At 39.7% G+C, this 22,024-nt stretch overlaps 1 protein-coding gene across 4 annotated transcripts in view; it reads right to left on the reverse strand.

The window, feature by feature from the left end:
• The window catches only part of rhobtb4 (Rho related BTB domain containing 4), a 43,955-nt gene that overhangs the window by 16,268 nt on the left and 5,663 nt on the right, over positions 1–22,024 (reverse strand). The window contains exon 1 of one of the 4 annotated variants that reach the window (XM_008418907.2): positions 7,312–7,657. The exons of the other annotated variants lie outside the window; for them this stretch is intronic. Coding sequence (XP_008417129.1) covers positions 7,312–7,340 — 29 coding nt within the window. The 5' untranslated portion in view covers positions 7,341–7,657. Of the gene's footprint in view, positions 1–7,311; positions 7,658–22,024 lie in introns of those variants that run through there. 4 annotated transcript variants of the gene reach the window in all.

Below are 22,024 nucleotides of genomic sequence, written 5' to 3' on the forward strand. Positions count from 1 at the left end.
AACGCTGGAATGAAATGGCTTAATTACCTCCTCCTAGTGTAGTTCGGTTCTCCAGAGCCTTAATGACCTGATTATTCTATTCAGGTGAGGTGCAGCACAGGCACATCTAAAAGTTGCAGGACACCGGCCCTTGAGGACTGGAGTTTGACAACCCTGCTTTATCCTTAAGAACATAGACAAATTAAAACATACTCATGAGCAAGATGTGAATTTCCTGTAGACCAGTATTTTTAACTACTGGGTCAGATAAATGTATAGAAATTAATGACTGAAATAAATGATAGGATTAAAATGCAATCCATGATTAGTATGCATATCTAAAAAAGAAATTGATATTGTGTAAAAATGCAATATTTCTTGCCAGTCATCTCAGAAAGTTAAACGGTCACTTTATAGAGATTCCTTTCACAAGGCAAAATATTTTAAGCTTTTATTTTAGCCATTTCATTTTTATTATTATTATTTGCACTTTAATGATTAGGGTTTCCAGGTACAGAGAACCCAAAATTTTGTGTCTATGAAAATGAGACAAAAAGACAACAACAAAAAAAAAAAAAACCTGTCTGGACAGCTATGCATCATTTCCACTATGCAGTATGATAAACGTCGGTGTGGTTCACTTTTGTGCCCTGCGATGGACTGGCGACCTGTCTAGAGTGTATCCCGCCTCTCGCCTGTTGACAGCTGGAGATGGGCACCAGCACCCATCCCGACCCCAATGGGATAAGGGTGTAAGAAAATGGATGGGTTCACTTTTGGAGTATCCAGGAGAACTTTTCCACTGCAAGTCGGACTCTTACTGGGCAAGCAGGGTTAAAATTAATTTCGAATGTTGTACCACCCCTGAATGGTTACAAGAAACATGGAGGAGCCGCACAGGATTAATGAATGGAGTCAAATCTACCCAGGGCTGACCAGGGAAGAACTGGTTAAAGACACACCGCCTTTAGCCAGAAGGTTAAAGGCCGTCTGGTTAATCTTTTGTTTGCTAAAGATTAAGTCAAATAAAAGAAAAAATAATAAATCTTTAACAAAATGGGGAAAAAGGTGTTCTAAAACATTTTTTTTTTACTCCAAATATTGTCCCAGTTACTAATGTATTGAAGGGTAAAAGGAAAAAATTAATTGTGAATACATGAGTGACTACCTGGCAGCTTAACTTCAGCCCAAGAAGGAAGCAGTTATGTACAGCTCGGCCAACTTCCTCTTTTAAACAGAACAAACGCCGTGAAGAGCTTATCAAAATCCCCTTAACATTAAACAGCTTACAAACATTTCTAACATGTCCAAACACTCACTAATGCTGCCCATTTAAAGACTTCCTGAAGGAAGACACTTAATGACTGCCAAAAAAAAAACTGAAAAAGAAAAACGTCACCCCACAAACACATTCAAAGTCTGCAGTCATCTAGTCAGCCCATCCGTCATTGCAAGTCGTTCCAAGAGCCACAGCGGGACCCCATAAATAGAGCAACTGAAACATTCATAAAGGCCTTTGCTTGTTATTACATTGATGCAGATGCCAGCACAATCCCTCAGTCCAGCCCAGCAGAGACAGACACCAGTAGCTAAAAATGGCCACTACTCAGACATGTGAACCATGTGTCCTGCTATCCAGGCATGACCTGGTATTCTAGCATGAAAGGTATTTCCATTCTATCTGCAAAAGTCGGTGTTGCTCTTTTTACTTAAACACCTGAAAACTCTCCATGTTATCACCTTCCTTCCAAGGGGTGTCAAATCACCTCCACCAGGAAGTGAAGATATCATACATATCTATCTGGAAAGGAGGGAAAGAGTTAATGAAAGGCGTGCTTTCAGGCGTGTTGCCTTAATATGACTTAGGGAGTTATAAATATCCCTTTTCCTTTGGCACCTGTGTGGCTGTGACACATTTGGAGGCACGTAGTACAGGGAGACAGAAGAGGCAATAAAAGAGAAGCGCAACCTTGCAGTTATCTAACAGCAGCCTGCCAAATGTTGAAGGCAGCTGCCACAGCAGCATTTCTCTCTGTGTTACGGGAAGAGATGAGACGAACAACCAGTTGTGAAAGCAACAAGTGTGCAAGTGCTTCTGTGTTGTTCCCATGATTCAAAGGACACTTGAGACTGGAGAAAAATATTGCTGGCTCTGGAACACAGCAGGAGAAGGGATGTTTATCATGGCTAGATCCTTGTGCTTTCTGTGTGACAGTAGATAAGCCGAGAAAATTGCTGAAAATAAAAGACAGGAAAGGAATTATTAATCTCTCCACAAGAGAGAGGGAGCAGTGCTAGAGTCACTAAGTCATGCCAACGGGGATCAAAAGAGCAAGACCAGCAATAATCAAGGTTGCACAGGGAACAAATCACAGCTTTTACTGCTGATGAGTCTCTCTCCTTTGTAAAGCGCAATTCTCTCATGTACAGTCACAACTGAAAAAAAGAAAGAAAGATGTGACTTGAGAGTATAGTCTATAACCCTTTACTACTACCCTTTTGAGCCTGGAAGTCAACACAAGCTTGCATATGAGAGTGCGTGTGCTCGAGTGTGCTGATGAGCTTAGGGCCGTCCACGCAGTGATGTAACCAGAAGGGGTGGTGGTGGGGGGGTGGTGATGTGATACAGACACTATCTCCAGGGGAATCAAGAGATCATATCAGTCAGCCACATCTGGGACTGCACATTAGGCCAAAAACATTCAGCCATGCATTAAATCAACATATAAAACCAAACTTGTAGTCCACCGTGTTTGAACAGATACAGTGACTTGTATTGTGAAATAGCGCATAAAGGGCAATGCTGGGAAATAACCTGTTGTTGGAACCTGCAAAAGGCCTGGGACCAGGGATGGATGCTTCTCTTCTCATGACCCCAACCCAAAGTATACTGACAAAGCTGCAATGCAATGGCTTAGATTTAAAAAAAAAATACCTTCAGGATTACAACCAGCTAAGACAAAGTCCAGACCTGAATCAATTTGGGAATTTGTGTCAGAACTAGAAAACAGAAATTTAATACAGCTCTACATCCAATCTGACTCATATTGAGTTATTTTGCACCGATGAATAAGTAAAAATGTAAAATGTAGGTGCGCATATATATGGAGTATGCACTATTTTACATTTTGATGTGTAAGAAAATATATATATCATGCAGCAATTTCCTTTAACTTGAATGCTCTGAACTTCTTTGTGTTGCTTTATGATATAAATCCCCAACAAAATACATCAAAGTTTGTAGATGTGACGAAATATGGAAAAGACCAAGGGGCACGAAAAGGTTTTTTTTTTTTTTACAGTTGCACAACTATAATTCACTCATTCAGCTTCGTGCATGCTCAGAGTTTAACATTTATTTTCTATTTATGAGTGAAAAATGAGCAGAGGCAGAAAGGCAGCGTTAACAGAGCAGAGCAGCCGAAAGAGAAGCTGGAGAGATCAGGTTTCATTTTCAGTCAGCGACCTGTACTGAACTTTTCACAGGCGTCTAGACTTTATCTGTTGGCTGGCTCTAACTGTGGCAGTAAACCAGTCTGCAAGGACAAAGAGGCTCAACGGTAAAATGTGGCTCTGTATTTAGTGTTCAAATGGGTGATAATAGATACAAATATAAACATGCAGTATACTCTGGCATCTCAAACATTTCATCAAGATTTTAATTGTAACTTAATGGGAACAATTTTTGTCTCAGTGCAGATGTCTTTCGAGGCCGGCCTGGCTTTATTAGATGATGTGCAGTTTTTAATCATTCTGACCTCTCACTGCATACAAAATTACTTTAAAAATCCATTCTATTCTGAGGCCCTCCCAGCTGAACCTACTCAACCACATTTCCAAGTAATGCTCCAGCTCACTGATTCTTCACCCTTTACTTCACTCCAGCGTGTTCCTCTTCTCCTCCCATTTTTATTTATCAGGTTCACTATCCACATTGCATTTCCTTTAGCAAGTCTGTAAGCTCAGACTTTCCTGAATTGTAACCAAGAAGTGGCATTAAGCAAAAATCCCTCCCACGCTGTCCCAACCTGCCTGTCCTCAGTCTCTCTGTTATGCAACAACTTCAGTGATCCACTGTCAGCGGCCGCTCGTCCTGAACCCTGTATCCATTCACAGTTTGTCTGTCAACTTTCTTGGCGCTAAAGATCACACCAGCCTTTGCTCCTGTCACCCGAAGATATCAAACACTCATTTGATGCATGGGCCACTTTGCAGTACCGCAGGCATGACTGCAGAGACGAAGGTGCAAGAAAATAACAGCAGAAAACGTTGTATTCTGGTGCAATCCTAATTTTTTTTTTTTTTGTTTAAACAACTTTTTCTGTCTTGAATGGAAAGGTATCATCTCTCCTCACAAACTTGTAAGCTCTTCAGGTGTGTACGATAGTGTGTGCCTGGATGCATGAGTATATGTTGGAGACAGTGGCTGCCACAGGCACAGCTGGCTCAGACTGGTTACATAACCTGGTTCATAGCTGCTGCATCACTCCCTGGATGGCTGACAGTAGACCTCAGACTCAGACACACGAGAACAGACATGTACACACACGCCTGTATGTGCGTATTCTGACCCACTATGCAGATGGTACTGATAATAGTAAGACCAGCCCAGGGGCAGACAATGTTATCTGTACATCTATGTGACAGTAAATAAAAATGTCTTTTTTTTTTATTATTATTATTATTTGGAGTAGTTGCATATCAGTCTGGTTTAGAGAATAAAGAATGTTCCTCTCTTCCCATAGCAGCAATAATCCTTTGTAAACACAGACAGACTCCTCTCAATGCCCTCATTTCCTTTCTCTCCCTCCCTATCGTCTTCTCCTTCCTCCTTCTGCTCATCCTCCCTTCTCCCTGTCCATTTTTTCCACCTACTCTTTCCTCTCATCTCTCGTGCTATATTCGTTTGTTTACCTCCCTTCTGTTCCACACTCTAATGTCTAGGAGGTTATTTTTGCATACATCTCTTCCTTTTGCACCTCTTTTTTTTAACCGCTGATAAAAATTACAACAGTCAAGGGTGTAGCAGTATCATTCTTTAAGATTATTTTTATACTGCTGTCATTGCACTATTTAAATAAAACTAGAACAACAACAGCGTGTATTGAAAAAGTGAACAAAAATGGTCCCTTTGTATCTCACAGAAAATCTGAAAAGTGTGGCATTCATGTTCAACTTCTCACTGGAACTACAGCTACATGTCTTATGGGCCGAGTCTCTACAACTGTATATCTAGAAACTGATATCTTTGCAAAACAGCTGTAGCTTTGATACAGGGCAATGTTCAAGGGCAATGTTCAATTCTTACATCTTAATTGGACTTTGACACGGAAATTCTTAATAATCAATCCACTGTAGCTTGGGTCATTGTCCTAGAAGGTGAACCTCCACCTCTGTCTCATGTGTTTTGCAGACTTTAGGAGGTTTTACTTCAAGACTGCCATTTATTTAGCTCTATCAATCATTGCATCAACTCTGACCAACGTCCACCACCAGGTTTCTTGATGGGAATGTCTATTAAAGATTATGCGAAGGGTTGGTTTATACGATATGGAGGGTTTTTGCGGGGCGAAAAGTTAATTGAAGCACACTGGGTATTCTTTTGGTATAGAGCAAAAGAGGTTTAATGCACACAACTTGTTTCAGATTTTTATTCGGAGGAAATGCTTAAAAAATAAGCTCAATTTTGCTCAACTTCATAATTAGGCACTACTCTTTGTTGGCCTATCACAGAAAATCACAATAAAATCTGTACCTGCAATGTGGCCAAACAGGTAAACTTGAAATGGTAAGATTACCTGACGAGGCCCCTGTGAATCAGATACAATGTTCTATCTGTCATAACATGTAAACAAATTAATCTGAACCTTACTTATCAAATATTATTTAGGAGTAAATCCATCCGACTCATCCTTTTCTGGTCATCTGTATTCACAGCACTAAATAGCAAACACATAAAAGCATGTGCATAATTTGAAGCCCTATTACCTCTGTGTGTCTGCCACAGCAGCCTGTTTCAAGGGTCACAACATTCAAGTCAGCCATGTAATGCAGGCTCACTCTTCCATGTGGGTTTGTGAGTGCAGCACATTGTTATCTCAAAGCTGTTGACACAGTCAAAGCTTAATGCCTAATCAGAACAATAGGTAGCTCTGTTACAAATCCGCCAGGCAGTGCCCCTAATGATAGCTGCGATCTTTTGATTCATTAACTGGAGTGCTGATGAAATGGCTACGAATTTCAGGCCAAATTGTACCTTAGTTTCAAAGTCAGTGAGTATGTGCTTATACGTCCTCAGGATGCAGGTTTATTTTGACCACAATCACAACTGCACAAAGTAAAAAATGTTGCACAAAATGAGATGAGCCATGATCACATTGAGTGCATTGTTAGGCATGTTTTCATGGGGTGGGGGGGGAGGGAGGGCGGGGGCGGAATAGGTTCTAATTGGCCAAAATGCAAGGATTGCGCAATAACCTGTTTGTGCCAAATATTTATGCAACTCCAAAACTCGAGACATGATTAATCTGCTCCTGACGGGAAGTGAAAATATGGCCAGAGAAACACGGAGAACATTATTTATTTATGTCCGGGTGGAAGTGAGAGGCTTCTTCATCGGCCACTCACCCACCTGCGTAACACAATCTCTCTGATGGCGTCATAGCCCCAGGATCAGCATTACAGCATGCCAGTATCTGTGCATGCTGCAAAGAGAATAGGTGTGCATCTTGCAAGATTTCGCCCCCTTTATCTGTCGTCCCAGTTGTGATCCGCATGGTTTCAGTAAATAGTCTGGTGTAGGATGGCTATACGCTCGTCAATGAAAAGAACCTCATGTGCTCCCCATTCATAACCACCTGGTTCATTCATTTCTTTAAGCGACTCAATAGATCAGGCAGCCCATTGTTTTCCTCCTACAACGTAAAACACACACAGGCTTCAGATGCAACACAAAGCAGGTGCATAAGCCTATCCATCCCAAGTGATGCGATGAGGAGTCTTGCGTAATAAGCCAAGCCCATCCGCTTCACAATGACACCGAATAATAATTTAATGGTCTCTGCAGCACGTGCTGAATCTAATAAATGCCAATAATTTATCAATGAAATGTCCCACTTATATAATACATAATTACGTTTGGTTAAACCGCCTGCAGTTGGATAATTACACCTATTACAGCTGAATAACTGGGAATGTATGCATTTAAAAACGATAAAACGCTAATTATTCGCACTTTTTATGGAGAAAACGTAGTGAGAGGGCTGCTTTGTGCACAATAAAGATCTAAAGAGGGGCATGTGATTCGGTTTGGTTGCAGGAGGGGGTCCCTACCTTCCGACGGTTCCGGAGTTGACCCACATGCCAGTCTGCTGGGGGTTCAGCCGGCCAATCAAACCGGACAGAGACGCACGAAGAACTAAAAGATAGTCGCGCTGATTCCGTTCTTTGTCAAGTAGCACAGAAAGCTGCGGACAGGACCTCTGCCCTGAAACATCCTCCTCCTCCACCTCCTCCTCTTACTTCCCCGTGGTGCTACCTCCTTATCAGCCTCTCTCTAAGCTCAACTATTACCGACTCTCGCCCGTATGATGTGCTGCTTTGTTTCCACGCGCACGCTTTTCCGAGTTGAATCTGAGTATAACTTGTCGACCAATTTCTATAGTCTGAGCTGAGCCGCCCTCCCCCTTTGTGTTGTTGTTGCCCCAGCTGATTTCACCAGAGACACGCCCCCACGGCATTGCGTCACTACCCAGGACGCCAAACTCATCCTGTGAGGCGTTCATGTTTGGTAGGAAACTGAAGTTTTCAGCGAACATCGGTTGTTCTTTTCCGTTCTAAAAAAGCAGTTGTTCGACAAAATCCACTAAATAAAGAAAAATAAAACCATACCTTAATGTTTGTGATTATTTATAGTACCTAAGTCATAATTGTCTTGAAATTTTAAAGAGTATCAAGCAGTGTTCTTCAGGCTCATATTGACTAAAAGATATATGAAAGGGGTCTTTCAGTTTAATACACCAAAATTCTACTCAACTCAGTTTATTTAGGTAGCCCAAATCCATAAGAAATGTTACCTCGGTCACTTTACAAGACAAATAGATTTGAGTGTACACACACAACATATCAACCCAATCTTAGAGACAGATTCAAAGTCATACATTTCAATTCAGTCCTTCTTGCAATATTATGCAGTCAGTTATTTGGCGACAGACTGCGCTGAGTCATTAAGGACAGCAACCCGTCCTCATGTATGTTTAAAATCTTGTTTGTTTTCCTTCAGTTTAGTATCTACAGTCACATTCAATAGAGTACTATTGAAAAGCTTACTTACTTCTGTAACTCAATTCTCAAAGTTAAATACATAAAATAAATTAATTACACTACGACTGATGTTTTCATTTAAGACTGGAATGTTACACCAAACCAATAAAACATTTTAATGACATAATTTTAAAAATATAACTGTATGTTTAGCTATCCATTAATCCATTATCTAACACGCTTATCCTTGTGGATTCACCAGGGGGGCTGGTGATGAACAATTTCCTAGAAGATGGCTGCTCTGAGTTTTCCACCAGATTATGGGACTTCAAAATGAAATGCCACATTTATTTGGTTTAAAACAAGGAATGCACCACTTGCAGTCAATGTCTCAGATATATGTATGTGGTGCCTCTTAAACACTTCAAGGTTTCAAAGAAAAGCAGGGTGCAGGAAACAATCACATTGTAAATAACAGGTTGCATCCATTGCCATCATTCACGGGCAAAGCCGAGGAATTTGTATAGCATTATGGTTATTTTGAGCACTCATTCATAGCAACTACCCCATAGCAACGAGTTACTTATAGTGAATCCAGCAAAGTCGCACATAATAGGCAGATCATTGACTGGATCAGGGAAAGTCCCGCATTTCCTTAGTCCCTTCCTAGGATCCGGGAATTAATTTCTGGAATGTTAAGCAGCAACAAAACAATAGAAAAAAAACATTTTTTTCCTTGTCACCAGGCAACAGAAATTGCTTTCAGGCGAGGAACATTGCATTAATTTAATCTGTGGTTTAATCAAATCAAAACAGCAGCTTTCAATAAAATATGCATGTGGGTTTTTTATTGTAACCTAAAATAATTACCTGTGAATATCCTGCAGCGTTTGGTCATATGTGCATCTTGTTTAGAGGATCTCTTAACTTTATTCAAATATCCGAGTGAGACTGAAGACAGACATCTACTGGCAGATACTGGTACTGATCACAGGGAAACAAAGGAGGCGTCAACTGGCAATGCAACAGCAGCTTCCATTTTTGTAGCAGATCCTGGTGTGGATTAGTGTTCAAGTCAAACTGTCATTAGTAAATAAAGAATTGTCATATTATAGCACATCAAAAAAAAAGATTTTTTTTGATGTGCTTGTTTGCATAATTCATTGCATCCCTTTTTGCTCACAATATGCATATCTTATTGTAATAATAGCTGCGTAGCAAACAATTTGTACAATCAGTATCAAAATAAGCAGGGCTGAAGCTAAATGTGCTGCTAGGCATTTCCATTTTTTAATCTCCTTGTCCAATGTTGTCTAGTAACCCTGAGAAAATGCTGCCCCCTGACCTAGCTGGCATGGTCAGAAAAGAACAGCATGAAAGATGGGCAGGAATGCTGATAGAAAGCAGGGGTTCAGCACCGCTGGCACTGAGAGGGCTTAGAGCCGTGGACAGGCAGCCCCTTTTGTTGGAGAGCAGAACTTCTGTGAGAACTCTTGAGCCGCACAGTCTGAGGTGATGTCTGGCCTTTTCAGCTACAGTGGGACAAAAAAAGGCTGCTCCTTTTTCCCATCGGTTTTATAGCTCTTTTATGGACTGAGTGGGACATGTGCTCCCATAGATTTTACACCGGGCCGTGGTCATTCTTTGGCATTTTGGTGTCGGGATAAAAAAGTGTCTTTATTGCTACGCAATTTTCCCGTGGTTCAAACTGAAAAGGTCACACGCTGAAATTGATTTAGTTCAATTAAATATCAGTTTCAAAATGGCTCATTAATGCTTGACCAGCTGTGAATGAAGGTGTGGCTGGAGAAGAAATGAATATTTGTGTGAGGAGAAAATAAAATAGACATCTCTAAAATACCTCGGTGTCATTTTGTGAGCTTTTAAAAGGGAAACAACTCACCGCTTCGGGAAAATGGTGAATGGAAAACAACCATAAAAACCCAATCTATGATAATTATTGCAAAGTGTAAGTAAATGATTAAAGGTTTTCAACATTTATTAAAAAATAAAAATCTGAAAAGTGTGGCGTCCATTTCTGTTTACCTGTTCTGATTATTTAGTTTTTTTTTTAGAAACACGTTTTGGTCCAAAATCACTTGCAAGTCTTTCCGTTTGAAGAATAGCTTAAGTTATGTTGAATGGAGAGCATCGGTGAGCAGCAATTTTCAAGTTCTACAAATTTGTAAGTGGATTTAATCTTATACTTTGACCTCACTGTTCGAAAACATCGAAAAGCTTTGATCTAAACTGTAACACTGTAGTTCCACCCGTGTACTTAGACTTGTTAGAAGCTGAATATCCATCCATCTTTCTGTCTCCTCTCACCAGCTGCCTTGTCCCAGCTGAAGAAAGCATACCTAAAGAGTGATCTTGCCACCACCATGTTTCACCTTCTTTCATTATTTGCTAAGTTTCCTACCTGGCTTACAACATAACATACTGCACGCACTTCCTGCCGCTATTACGATTTGTGGAGTGCATGAATAATCGTTGTCATCTCGACTGATTTTCTCACCTGAGCTGTGGATCTTTGCAGCTCCTCCGAAGTTACCATGCTTCTCTGATTATTGTTCTCCCTGCTTGGTTTTTGGCGAGCAGCCGTGGTAGGTCAGTTGTGGCGTATCATTTACCTTCCACTTCACGAGTAAGTGTTTTGTTTTGGTCTCCCAGACTCAATCAAAATAACATACTTGGGAGTTTTGTGAAAAGGATGAATATCTTTGCAAAGCACTGTAGCTGATACATGCCTAACAACCGACTTTTTAGTTTGCAAACTTATATGCAATATTTATTTAGAATTTTTGCCTTTTGTGTGTTTCAAAGTCACTACCTGTTTACTTTAGCTGGTATAAAGTGAAAACATTGTTTTCATTACTGCACAGGCAAGGTTCATCTGAAGCGTTTCGGATGATCTCATGAGTTTATCCATCACCAAGAACCAGATATCATGTAGCATTTTAATGGCCAAGGAGCATTCTAGGAGAACATGTTCACCCTCATCTGATCCCCCTCCTGCCCGCTCCCCCACTGACCCTGCTCTCACCCCCACAGCTCCCCCGAACCTCCAACAGGTCTACTCACCCCCCAACACCCCCTTCTGCCCCAGCTCTGTGCTGGAACTACTCTAAAGCTGTCAAAACACCCAGCTTCTCACACTCCCTGTGTCCACACACCATCCCAGAGCTTTAGCAAACACACACACACACACGCACTCAATAAAAACAGCCTCCATGCAGCCCATTCACTGCACCAAGTAGGTCAGAGCTGCAGTGGGTCTTCCACACACACCCCTCATCACTGTGGAACTGATAACAATATCAAAGATGGAATTGTACCTCCAGTTTTGAAAATACACATATACAGAGGGAAAGAGATGGACAGAGAGAGAGAGAAAGAAAAAAAAAGAAAGAGAGAGAGTTAGAGCACAGATAGTATGTCTTTCAGGGTATCATTTTACAAGTCAGGTTTGGGGAAAATTTTGTTTGTTGGCTTGTTTTAAAGAGGGAAAGAAAGAATATGAGGCATGAGCGCTCCCTTGCTCACTTAAAGGGAAATTTTAGAGGTCAAATGTTAAAGGTGAAAGTGAAATGGTTGGAAAAAAAAAACATAATCTTGCCATAAAAAATAAAAATACCAAATAATCAGAAAAGGAAAGACAGTAAAATTAATATATGCACTGAAATTCAAACACATCTGCCTGGATCACACACACACACACACACACACACACACACACACACACACACGCACACACACACACACACACACACACACACACACACAGCAATCAAACACAGATACACAAACACTCTATTCAGATATGGAGAAGTGACTGAGTGTTGCCAGAGCCAGCACCCTGTCATAAAACTGAGTGTGTTTTGGCAATGGGTGATGAGCATGTTAGCAGAGTGTGAGTTAAAGTGAAAAATAATTCAGTGCTAGATAAGGTCTAAGAGGAAGTAGAGGAAGCCAGAGGCTGATCGTATTGTTTACTTGAAGCATTATCAGCAGCCTGCTGTTTTTTTGCACTAGTGTCTGGTAAACCTCTGTCTGACCAGCTGCTGTTACCTCATTATGTCCTGATGAAGTCACTGCATTCCTCATCGTGAAAATGAGCGCAAACTCTGAAACATTATGAAAGGTAAGACTTAGACGTACACGTTCAGCCATTCAAGCACCATTTTTAGGATATGGGCATTTAGCCCAAAAACCCAACATTGTAACTGAATAGAGAATTTTATTTAGCCATCACATAAAGAGTCCTTTTTTTTATCTTAGCCTCACGCTCAATATTGGAGTTTGGGAAGAAAATTAATCAAATTGCACATAAAAGAGTAGTTGGCAGAAGCACTAACAAGGAGATCTAAGATTAGTCTATCTGTAGTGCTCTTTGCATTATCGCATGAAAGTAATAAATTTTATCGCAACACAAAATAGTATAATTTAAGAATTTTAGGGGGACCTCAGAGAATTCAATATCACTCGGTGAGATGTTCAATGCTTGGTATGTTGTTTTATGAACTAACTCTGCTTTCCTGACCTGTCTGCTGAGTTTATTTGCCTTCATTTTTGTTCACTGCTATTTTCTAGCAAACCTATGAAGGCCTCCATAAAACAGCCGGGTTCATGCTGAGACTAAATTAGCAAGAAGTGAGCCCACCAATTAGGTGTCTTCTTAAGAGAGTTGGTTGTGTTTAGTTTTATTTAGTACAGCAAAGTAAAAGGTGCACAGAAAACTTTCAGAGATTATTTGTAAAAAGATTTTTTTTTTTTTTAAAATAGGAAGTCTGTATCATTTTTCTTCATAACCATGCAATATTTTGTGTTTATCTGTAGTAGTATGTAGTGTTAATGGGACAAAATGTGCAATATTTTAAATTCAACAAAGTCTTTTCGAGGCACTTTAAATATTTATTTCGATATAAAAAATTTATTTTTAGTATTATTTTGTGAAATATTTTTCCTTATAAAGTCAAGAAAATACTGACTTCCAGGCATTCACACTTGAGAAAACTTGAGTTTGAGTTTTCCCAGACAATAACGACGTGATGTATGATCAGCCATAAATTTCTTCTGGTGATGATAGGGTCATGATGAGGAAGTATGTGAGGAATGCAGAGTGGCTTCAAGTACAAGCCCAAAGTCTATGAGGCTAGCAGATAGCAGATGGAGGCCAGGATAAATTAGAAGAAAAGGGGCATAGCTGCTGGAATTTAACTTTGATGAGTTCAACTTAAATGTTTCTCAGTGTGATCCTTAGAAACACTGCCTGGAGAGAACAAGAGGTGCTGTACAGTTTACCCTGTCCTTCAATTGCAGCACTAAATCTTAAATAATAACTCAGTTTTGGGGCACATGCGGTCTAAACAGTCATCATCAGACAGCCCCACCCACCCGACACACATATCAAATCAGCCTGTGGGTAGTACGTGGGACTCAAATGAGAAATTTGAGATTTACAGTTGCTGAATTGTTTGTGTATTATTTTAAAATGTAAGCCTTTTAAGTTAAACCTATCTGACTGAGACAACAGATTGCTTGAGATGCATATTAAGATTTTAGGGTGCAAAAGATTTGAATCTAAGTTTTTTTTTTCAGTCTTTCTTGAAAAGAAGACGGCTGAAATAAATCTGCCTCCAAGTTATATCATATCCAAGATGCGGCCCAGGCGTGCCCTGCAATGCTCGAACACATACTCATGATAGACACTGTACTGTTTCTCAGCCTTAAATAAAGCGTACATCCCGATGAAAATCTCAAGATCAGAAAAAGGTTACAATTTTTTAATGCTGTCTATTGATTTAAAAAAAATTATCAGATTAATACACATATTAATCACATTAATGGTGATTAACCACTGTGGCTAAGAAAGCTTGAAATATAAATATGCAAGCAAGTTGTGGTTCTTGCAGGAATGCATGAAGCACAAGAAGGGCTGTTACCTTCAGAGCTATTAAAGCCCAAATCTGTAATCTATTCTCTCACAGATGCCATCAGAGTTAGGGCTTTAATTTGGCTCAAGGGTCTGCCTCTGTCTTCACGGACTGTCCACTGGATTCACCAATTGGTAACGTGATTTTTGGTGAGGGTCCACAACTTGACATTTTAGCTCTGACCCCATCAGGATCTACTAAGAAATTCAGAATGATTTCTATGCTCAACATCGACATCAAAGGTGCTTTTCAAAGTTGCAGAGCTCAACAATGCAGCCATGTTCAAGGACAGAAAGTGTTGTTGCCCTTGCAATCAGGGGTCATGACAGAGTGAATGCCTGAAAGGAGGTGGAATGACATCAAAATGACTCTATTAGTTTTGTCTCTTGCTCCTGCTTCCTGGTTAAGGTTCCCCAAGCTCAAAGTGAGAATATGTGTGGTTTATTTTCTGGTTTTAAGATTTTAATCAGATGTGTGAGAGGGGAAAAAAGAAACAGGTACCTCAACTTCCCTTTCTAGGCCATGCCTTCAAGATAATAAGCTCTCAATCAGACACACATGCGCATCTCTGCTAGATGGAGACACAAAGGTCAGTAGAGGTCCCTCATAAGCTGTGGCTGGCAAGTGTCAGGGCTAATCTTATTAAGACTCTCTTCACCTGTTTCTCTAAACTCTTAAAAGTGATCGAGCTTACAAACTGCCACTAATTATTTTTTGCAACCTGAAGAGATTCTCTAAAGTCAAGGTTGGCGGAATGATGTTTGAGTCAATGGGCTTCTTATTATAATAGATATTTATAAATCTTACAATAAAAATGGTAAACTCAGGAATTGCTTGGAAGAGGTGTAAACAAGAAGGAGGGTGAATATTGTAAAGGAAAAAAAAGATTTCAAATGCCACAGGACGTCAGTACGGAACTATTTATGGGTTAGATGACTGAGTGACTGAGAAGGTCTTAGGCCGTTACAGAAAAAAGGATGAGCCATGTGTTTGGGTCAAAGGATGGAGAGCTGAGATCAGTAAGCAAGTAAATAAACCGGAGGAGATCCAGGTGAAGGGTCAGAGAACCAGCAGGGTGAAGTAAGGTCAGAAGAAGTGAATCTTGTAGCGAATATTCCTTTAATGAAAGTCTGAGCTGAACTAGTTCTGTGCCTGATGGAAAGCTTCCACTTGAAGCTAATGCTATGCATTGCAATGTAAACTATAAGTGCGTTATTGACCAGTGCATTAACAGCAGATCAATATGTGATGAACAACAAAGTCTTGTGTAGGTGAGTTACCTCGCTGCAATTTGCTTGTAAATCTTTCTGAACTGAAGTTCATTGTTTACCCTTTGACACAGAATCTGTGATCATTTGATGAAAAGAAAAATGTTGAAAGATAGAAAATGCTTTTCATTTGCAGAGAGAACGTGACAAAAAGAAAAAAGTAAGACAAGATCTTCTCAGCACAGAAGAGAAAAAAAAACAAGACATATTTGTAGTACATCCGAGTTAAAAAAAAATCTATATTAAATGACATGGAATTGTGAAAAGTACTGACCAAAGGAGCAATTACCTTGAGGAGAAGGAAAAGTTGTGAAGAGTGCAACGTATCCAACCTTCGCACAGGTCAGTCAGTACTCTCAAAACAGCCTGATCAAACAGAGAGCGAAGCCAAGACAAACACCTCTGGACTGCAGTCTGGGATAGAAAAGCAGAACTCAAGCCTTGCTGAAATCGTCCTGTATGGAGTTACTTCAGACCCAAAAACTGCAGCATTTCAGAACTTCCACACGGCTCTTTACACCTTAAAATGAAATACCTCTCTATATGTATCCATCTATCTATCTATCTATCTATCTATCTATCTATCTAAATAGTTCTACGGACAGACAGATTCATATGTATAGCTATATATAGAGAAACATAAAACTCTATTTAGAAATATATAAAGATACTTTCCCTACTGTGTAGTTCTACATCCCTATTGTACAAATTCAATATCCATCTCTCGTCTGAGCTGTTGCTCACACACACAGAAATAGAGGGGAGAGGAAGTGCAAGAGTGTAAACAGCAAAAATCTCAGAGAGACTGAGACACAAATAAACCATTTTACGGCGAGACAAGGTATAACAGGAAGGTCCCCTTTTTGTGTGTTTACTTCAAATAGCCTGCAAGCTGTTTGTCCATTCACTAAATTGAGTTCCTCATATTGTATTCCAATGGAGCAAACAAATAACAAATCTATTGTGAGATGAAAAGCATTTATCTCAAAAGCAATGCGCTTTAATTTTATTCAAAGAGGCCCTGAGTGGATTTTGTAATCCCATTTTTTTCTGTGAATAATAAAGAAGGAAGTAATCCTTCAGATGGCCTAAAATAAATATAAAAAACATCCCAATACAATGAAATGTAATACCTTCGATTTGGATCAGCTGAAAGGGAATTATCCTGTGTCTCTAATTTAAGATCTACCTACAAGTCTACACAGCTGATACACTGAGCATGATGTCCTAAAAATAGTGCAATGGAAAAATCTATACTAGTGTCCAGTTATGTCTGTTCTGCTGCGTCGTGCCATAGTTTACAAACAGCTTGACATGATCATCTCACACTGTGGCCACATGTCATTTATTTGCCATTGAGCAGTGCACAGAAACATGTTTGAAATATTTGAAAGAGGGCAGAGGGTAGGAAGTGCTGACCATCGGTTTATTATTATCAACACTTTTAATGTGGTACAAAATTTCCTGATTGTTGCCATGAAGCCTTTTGTAATCTTTGGAGTTTAAAATCAGACTGTAATGTCTAAATTGGGAATGAATGCACCTGCCACAGGGCTTATAAACTGACCCTTCTTTTGGAACCAAATAGAGTTTCTTATTTATAAAAAAAAAATGACTGAGCAGCATATGACCTCATATGCTGTAAAAGTGGGGCTGCTCCCAGGTACATCCAAAAAAAATATCACATAGAATATTTACAATGTTATTAAAAAAGCTCAGTATTTTTTGTCAGTCATTTCAGAAAGTGAAACCCTTCTATTATTTTCACAAACAGATGAGTTTTTAAGCCCAGACATGTGTACTTTAAAGCTTAAAATACAAATTTTAAACCTAAGTTTCTTGTAATTTTGCTAAATGTGGCTTGCAGATAATAAAAATCCAAAATTCTGTGTTTCATAAACTACAATGTTACATAATATCAATAAAAAATATTCTTAATAGAAGTGCCAGGTTTCTGAAAAGTATGTTAATTTCTATCCACATAGTATTTTGTTGGGTCACATTTTGCATGAATTAATTATTGCATCAGTGCTGTCTGGCATCGAGGCAAGCAGTCTGTGGTTGTGGTGAGATGTAGTAGAAGCCTAGGTTGATGTAATAGCGACTTTCAGTTCGTCTGCATCGTTGGATGTAGTGTCTCTCTTTTTTTTTTTTTCTTGACAATACCCCAGAGCAACTCTATTGGTTTCAGGTCATGTTAGTCTGCCAGCAAACTGACCACTGGTCAATGAATCAACTTTTGGTACTTTTGCCAGTCTGGACAGATGCCAAGTCCTGCTGGAAAATTTTCTGAGCATAGTGGCGCTTGATGCGCTGACTCCAGCGCCGGTCCAATCCTTGTGAAGATCCCTCAATTTCTTGACTGGATTTTGCTTGAGAACCCTCTCTAGCCTGTTGTTATAATTGTTGCTGGTGAAAACGTTGCTACTCCTTCCACTTAGCTTTCTCTGATTATGCTCGGTTGCAGACTCTGAACAACCAACTTCTTCAGCGATGTCCTTTGTGGCTTCTCTCCCTGTGAAGGGTGTTGATGGCTGTTTTGTGGACATCTGTCAAGCCGTCAGTCTTCCCCATGGCTGTATCACTCTGGCTCAGTGAGAGAAAATTTAGAGGCTCAGGTGTTTTTAGTTAATTAGCTGATTAGGGGGTGACAGTACAAGTTTCCAATACTTCACTTTTTCACAACATTAAAATGATCTCAGAATTTGGGAGATAAAAGCATGAAATATTTCACATATTTTTTTGAGATATGCTTCACTTTCTCAAATGTGACAAAAATATATAAAATATATTTGAAAATGAGAATATTTTCAAAATATTCTAATTTTTTGACATGATCAAAGGAACAAAAACCCATACAGAGTTGGCTAAAATGAGCTTCATCCATAAGGAGGCTGGACTCAACCTTGTAGGCAAAGATTTGAAGTTGCACCACCTATAAGAGTTGAGCAGCTGCTCCATTTCATCAACAGAGATCACTGGGGGNTATGTGAGTAGGATGCCTCCTCAGCAACTCCCTTTGGCAGGTTTTCCAAACACATCCCACTGAAGGAAGACCCAGAACTCACAAGAGAGATTAAAAATTCCCTCTGCGGTGAGGAGCCCCCCTAAATGAGCTGGAGATTTTCACTGAGGAGTGGGATGTCTGGATCTTTCTCCTTTGCAAACTTAACTCAAGACAGAAAACAGATGAATGAGGCCTTAATGTCCCGCAATAAACCCCACAGTATTACTTATCGTTCTAAGGGACAGTAAATGGCAATTGACTAGGAAACCTTAAACAGACATAATGGAGCTCAAAAAGTCAATATTTCTCCATAAACTGGTATCTGATGGTGTCTAATGTTTCAAAGTTAAGTGTCACCTGATATTTAGTATCATAATGGCTTGCTTGATGAAATATTTATGCTAAAATGTGGGTAATACATTCTACAGTGAGAGACAGAAGGGAGATAAAATGAACGGCAAAGCACTCTGTTTTCAGATTACTCCACCTGGAAAAATTCTACAGATTTCTGTCACCAGTAAATTTCCCAGTTTAAAAATGTATGCTTCATCTTCTATATTCCGAAATTCTTCTAATTACTCAACTTTTGTGATAAAATGAAGTCAACAAAAGTTACAGTATCTCAGATAAGTATTCATACTTCTTGAAGTGTTTGCATTTTGTCACACTGCAATCACAAATCTCTATGTATTTTTGGAGGATTTTATGCGATACAAAAATAGTGCATGATTGTTAAGTGGAAGGAAAACAATAGAGTTTTCAAAATCTTTTAAAAGAAAAACTATCGGTGAATAAGTTATTTAAATTCAGCAGTCTTTAATCACGTCGGAAGTCACTAATATGGAAAATAAAGTCATGCTGTGTTTAACATCAGTGTAAATAAAAATGCTCTTGTTAAATGAGAGGAAAAACCCATATTAATTACACATCACCTGTCTTCCCATAATGAAAAACATTCTTTGGCCACATTGTGGTGGCAGCAGGAAGCTTTTTCAGCAGGGACAAAGAAGTAGATCTGAGCTGACAGATAACTGATGAAGTTAAATATATGAGAATACCACACAAAAACCTGTTAAGAGTGTACAGAAGATCCTGGACTGGGACAGAATTTTTTTGGGGGGGTGAGTGTGAGGGGTTTGACTTTTTTAGATAAAATCCCCATTAAGAATCTCATAACTGAAGGTAGGTAAGCTAAAAATATCCCATCCATCTGAATGTACGCAGTTAGTCAGTTTCAGAGACTCATTTGGGAGCTAACCACAGAGACCTGACCCAGGCAATCAATGACGAGAATGATGACAGAGCTCTCGTCCTCAGAGTTGCTACCATTGGTTTCCATAACTGACTCATCCATTCAGGAATGTGTGAGAAATGGAGAGAGAGGCTGATGAGAGGGTGTCAGTCAGGTTGCATCAGCACTCTGAAACTGTAAAGAAAAGAAAAAAAAACTGGGCAGACCCACAACAATGTATGAAAATAGCAGCTAAGGGAAACACCTTAACTAGCTGATATTTATAGACACACAATCACAATTAAAGTCTTGCGGTTTCATGACAGTATTAGTTAGAGAACAACAAGTCTTACCCTGGTTTATAGGAATGGCACCCTTGGGTGTTTCCTTCTCTGGACATTAGTTTAAAGCCTCCAATACAAGAGCACAGATTAGTGCCCACAAACCGGGTAAAGACATTTACGTCTCATTGTGTCATTGTCATTGTAGTTGTTTTGGAGTTAAAAATTTATTACTGTTTGTGTCACTGTGTGTACGTGCTCGGGTGTGTTAGATGACTTTTAAATGCAAGTATAAGCCTTTGCTTCTGTAAAATAGTTTTTTTTATTGAGTTTTCTTTTTTTATGTTGTTAATTTACCAAAATATAGTTAATCTGAATCTGAATCTTAATCTGTGTCTATGTCATGATATAAAAGCACAAAGATGGAAGAGTGACTACAGAAATCACTTTTACGTTATTCAAAATTAGCTGTAATTAGTTCCAAAAAAGGACAAAACCCAAGTGATGACATCTAACATGGAGGGTCATCCTCTCAGACACCCTCCTCCCCGCTCGCACGTCTTTCATGGACAATCCCCAAACTCTGATCTTTTACTAACTCTAATATTCCCCTCCAAGCACTGACACTGTCTACGCCGCTGTAGCTGCTAATTGGGGCTCTCTTGACTCTCGGTTAATGAGTTCCGCAGCTTCATTTTAAAGGAAAGCCAGATGGATAGACAGGCAGGCAAGATGGGAAAACAAACAGGAAGATAAGCAGACAGTCAGCCAAGGCTTGCAGGCACTAAAAATGAGAGACGCTAGAGATTACCACTGTGTGAACAACACAAAAGCCTGACATATGGGAGTGTTTGGGACCATGCAGACATATAAAGGACATGGTGTGTGGGTCAAGTTCCAGGGTCCTGCAGGGGATGCAGAAACACAACACACCTGTTTGTCTGTAATCAATCGCCCTACTGCAAACAAACATGTACAACTTCCACTATCAAAACATTACTTTACTATATATAGCCTGAAATTGAATGTCTGATTGCTCAACACATGTACTCTTGAATTCCTAGTTGGCATTCCCTCAGTCATTTGACGTCGGGGCCAATTCACCCAGGGGGATCAACTTTCTGCCATAATGAGTGAAGCAGATGCTGAAAAATAGAGGCCCTGGGATTAAATTGCATATAGGAGTTGCACAAACAAACACACAGGAGGATATATTTGTTGCAGTGCTATGTTTACACAAAATCACATGGACACAAATACAAACAAACATAGAAAGTAGGTACTGCCAAGCAACAAATTTGTCCCACCTTGGTGTTTGGACCATCATGCGTAACCCTTGCTCAGGCACAGACTGAGACACAGCATTTGGTACATAGAACCTTGAAAAAGCGCTTAAGTACAGCCAAAGTGTACATTAGGTCAATGCCTGTTTTGAAACTTTGTTTACTGGTCATCTTCAAATCTCGTCTTCAGTAGTAATTCTACCTGACCCAGTCATCTCTCGGACCTCTCTTAGGCTGTTATTTTAAAATTATGCAATGCAGAAAATGTGGCCAGGCAGAATTTCCTCCGGGTTAAAGTGTAGAATCTAAATTATGCCAAACCAGAGGGGCATGAAAGACACCCACATTCATAAAAAAAAGGGAAATCAGTGACATTTTTGTTTTAGTTAGCTTATTTAGTTTAACATCACCATCAAGAATGAAGACATCCAAATTGTAGCGTTGACCTTTCTGGCATCCAACATAGTATGTACTATCAGCAGTGATGTTGTGTAATACTCCTCCCTCTCAACGAAGGCTTCCTGGACCTCCTGACACAGACCCTCTTTCAGGCCCTGGCCTTACTCCAGCCCAAAGGAGTTTCATCAGCCATGACTTGACGGAGACAACCACTCGTAACTGAACTGAGTTTTCTTATCTACCAGTTCTGGTCTGTCCAGTCCTTGCTCATAATGCGACACCTCCTTATCCACTTCTCTCACCACATAAACTCCTTATGTCTTCACCCACAAGCTGTGAGATCCTGACTTCATCCATTCATAAATTTATGTTTTTTAT

This window comes from Poecilia reticulata, linkage group LG9 (genome assembly GCF_000633615.1).
Source record: "Poecilia reticulata strain Guanapo linkage group LG9, Guppy_female_1.0+MT, whole genome shotgun sequence".
NCBI lineage: Eukaryota > Metazoa > Chordata > Actinopteri > Cyprinodontiformes > Poeciliidae > Poecilia > Poecilia reticulata.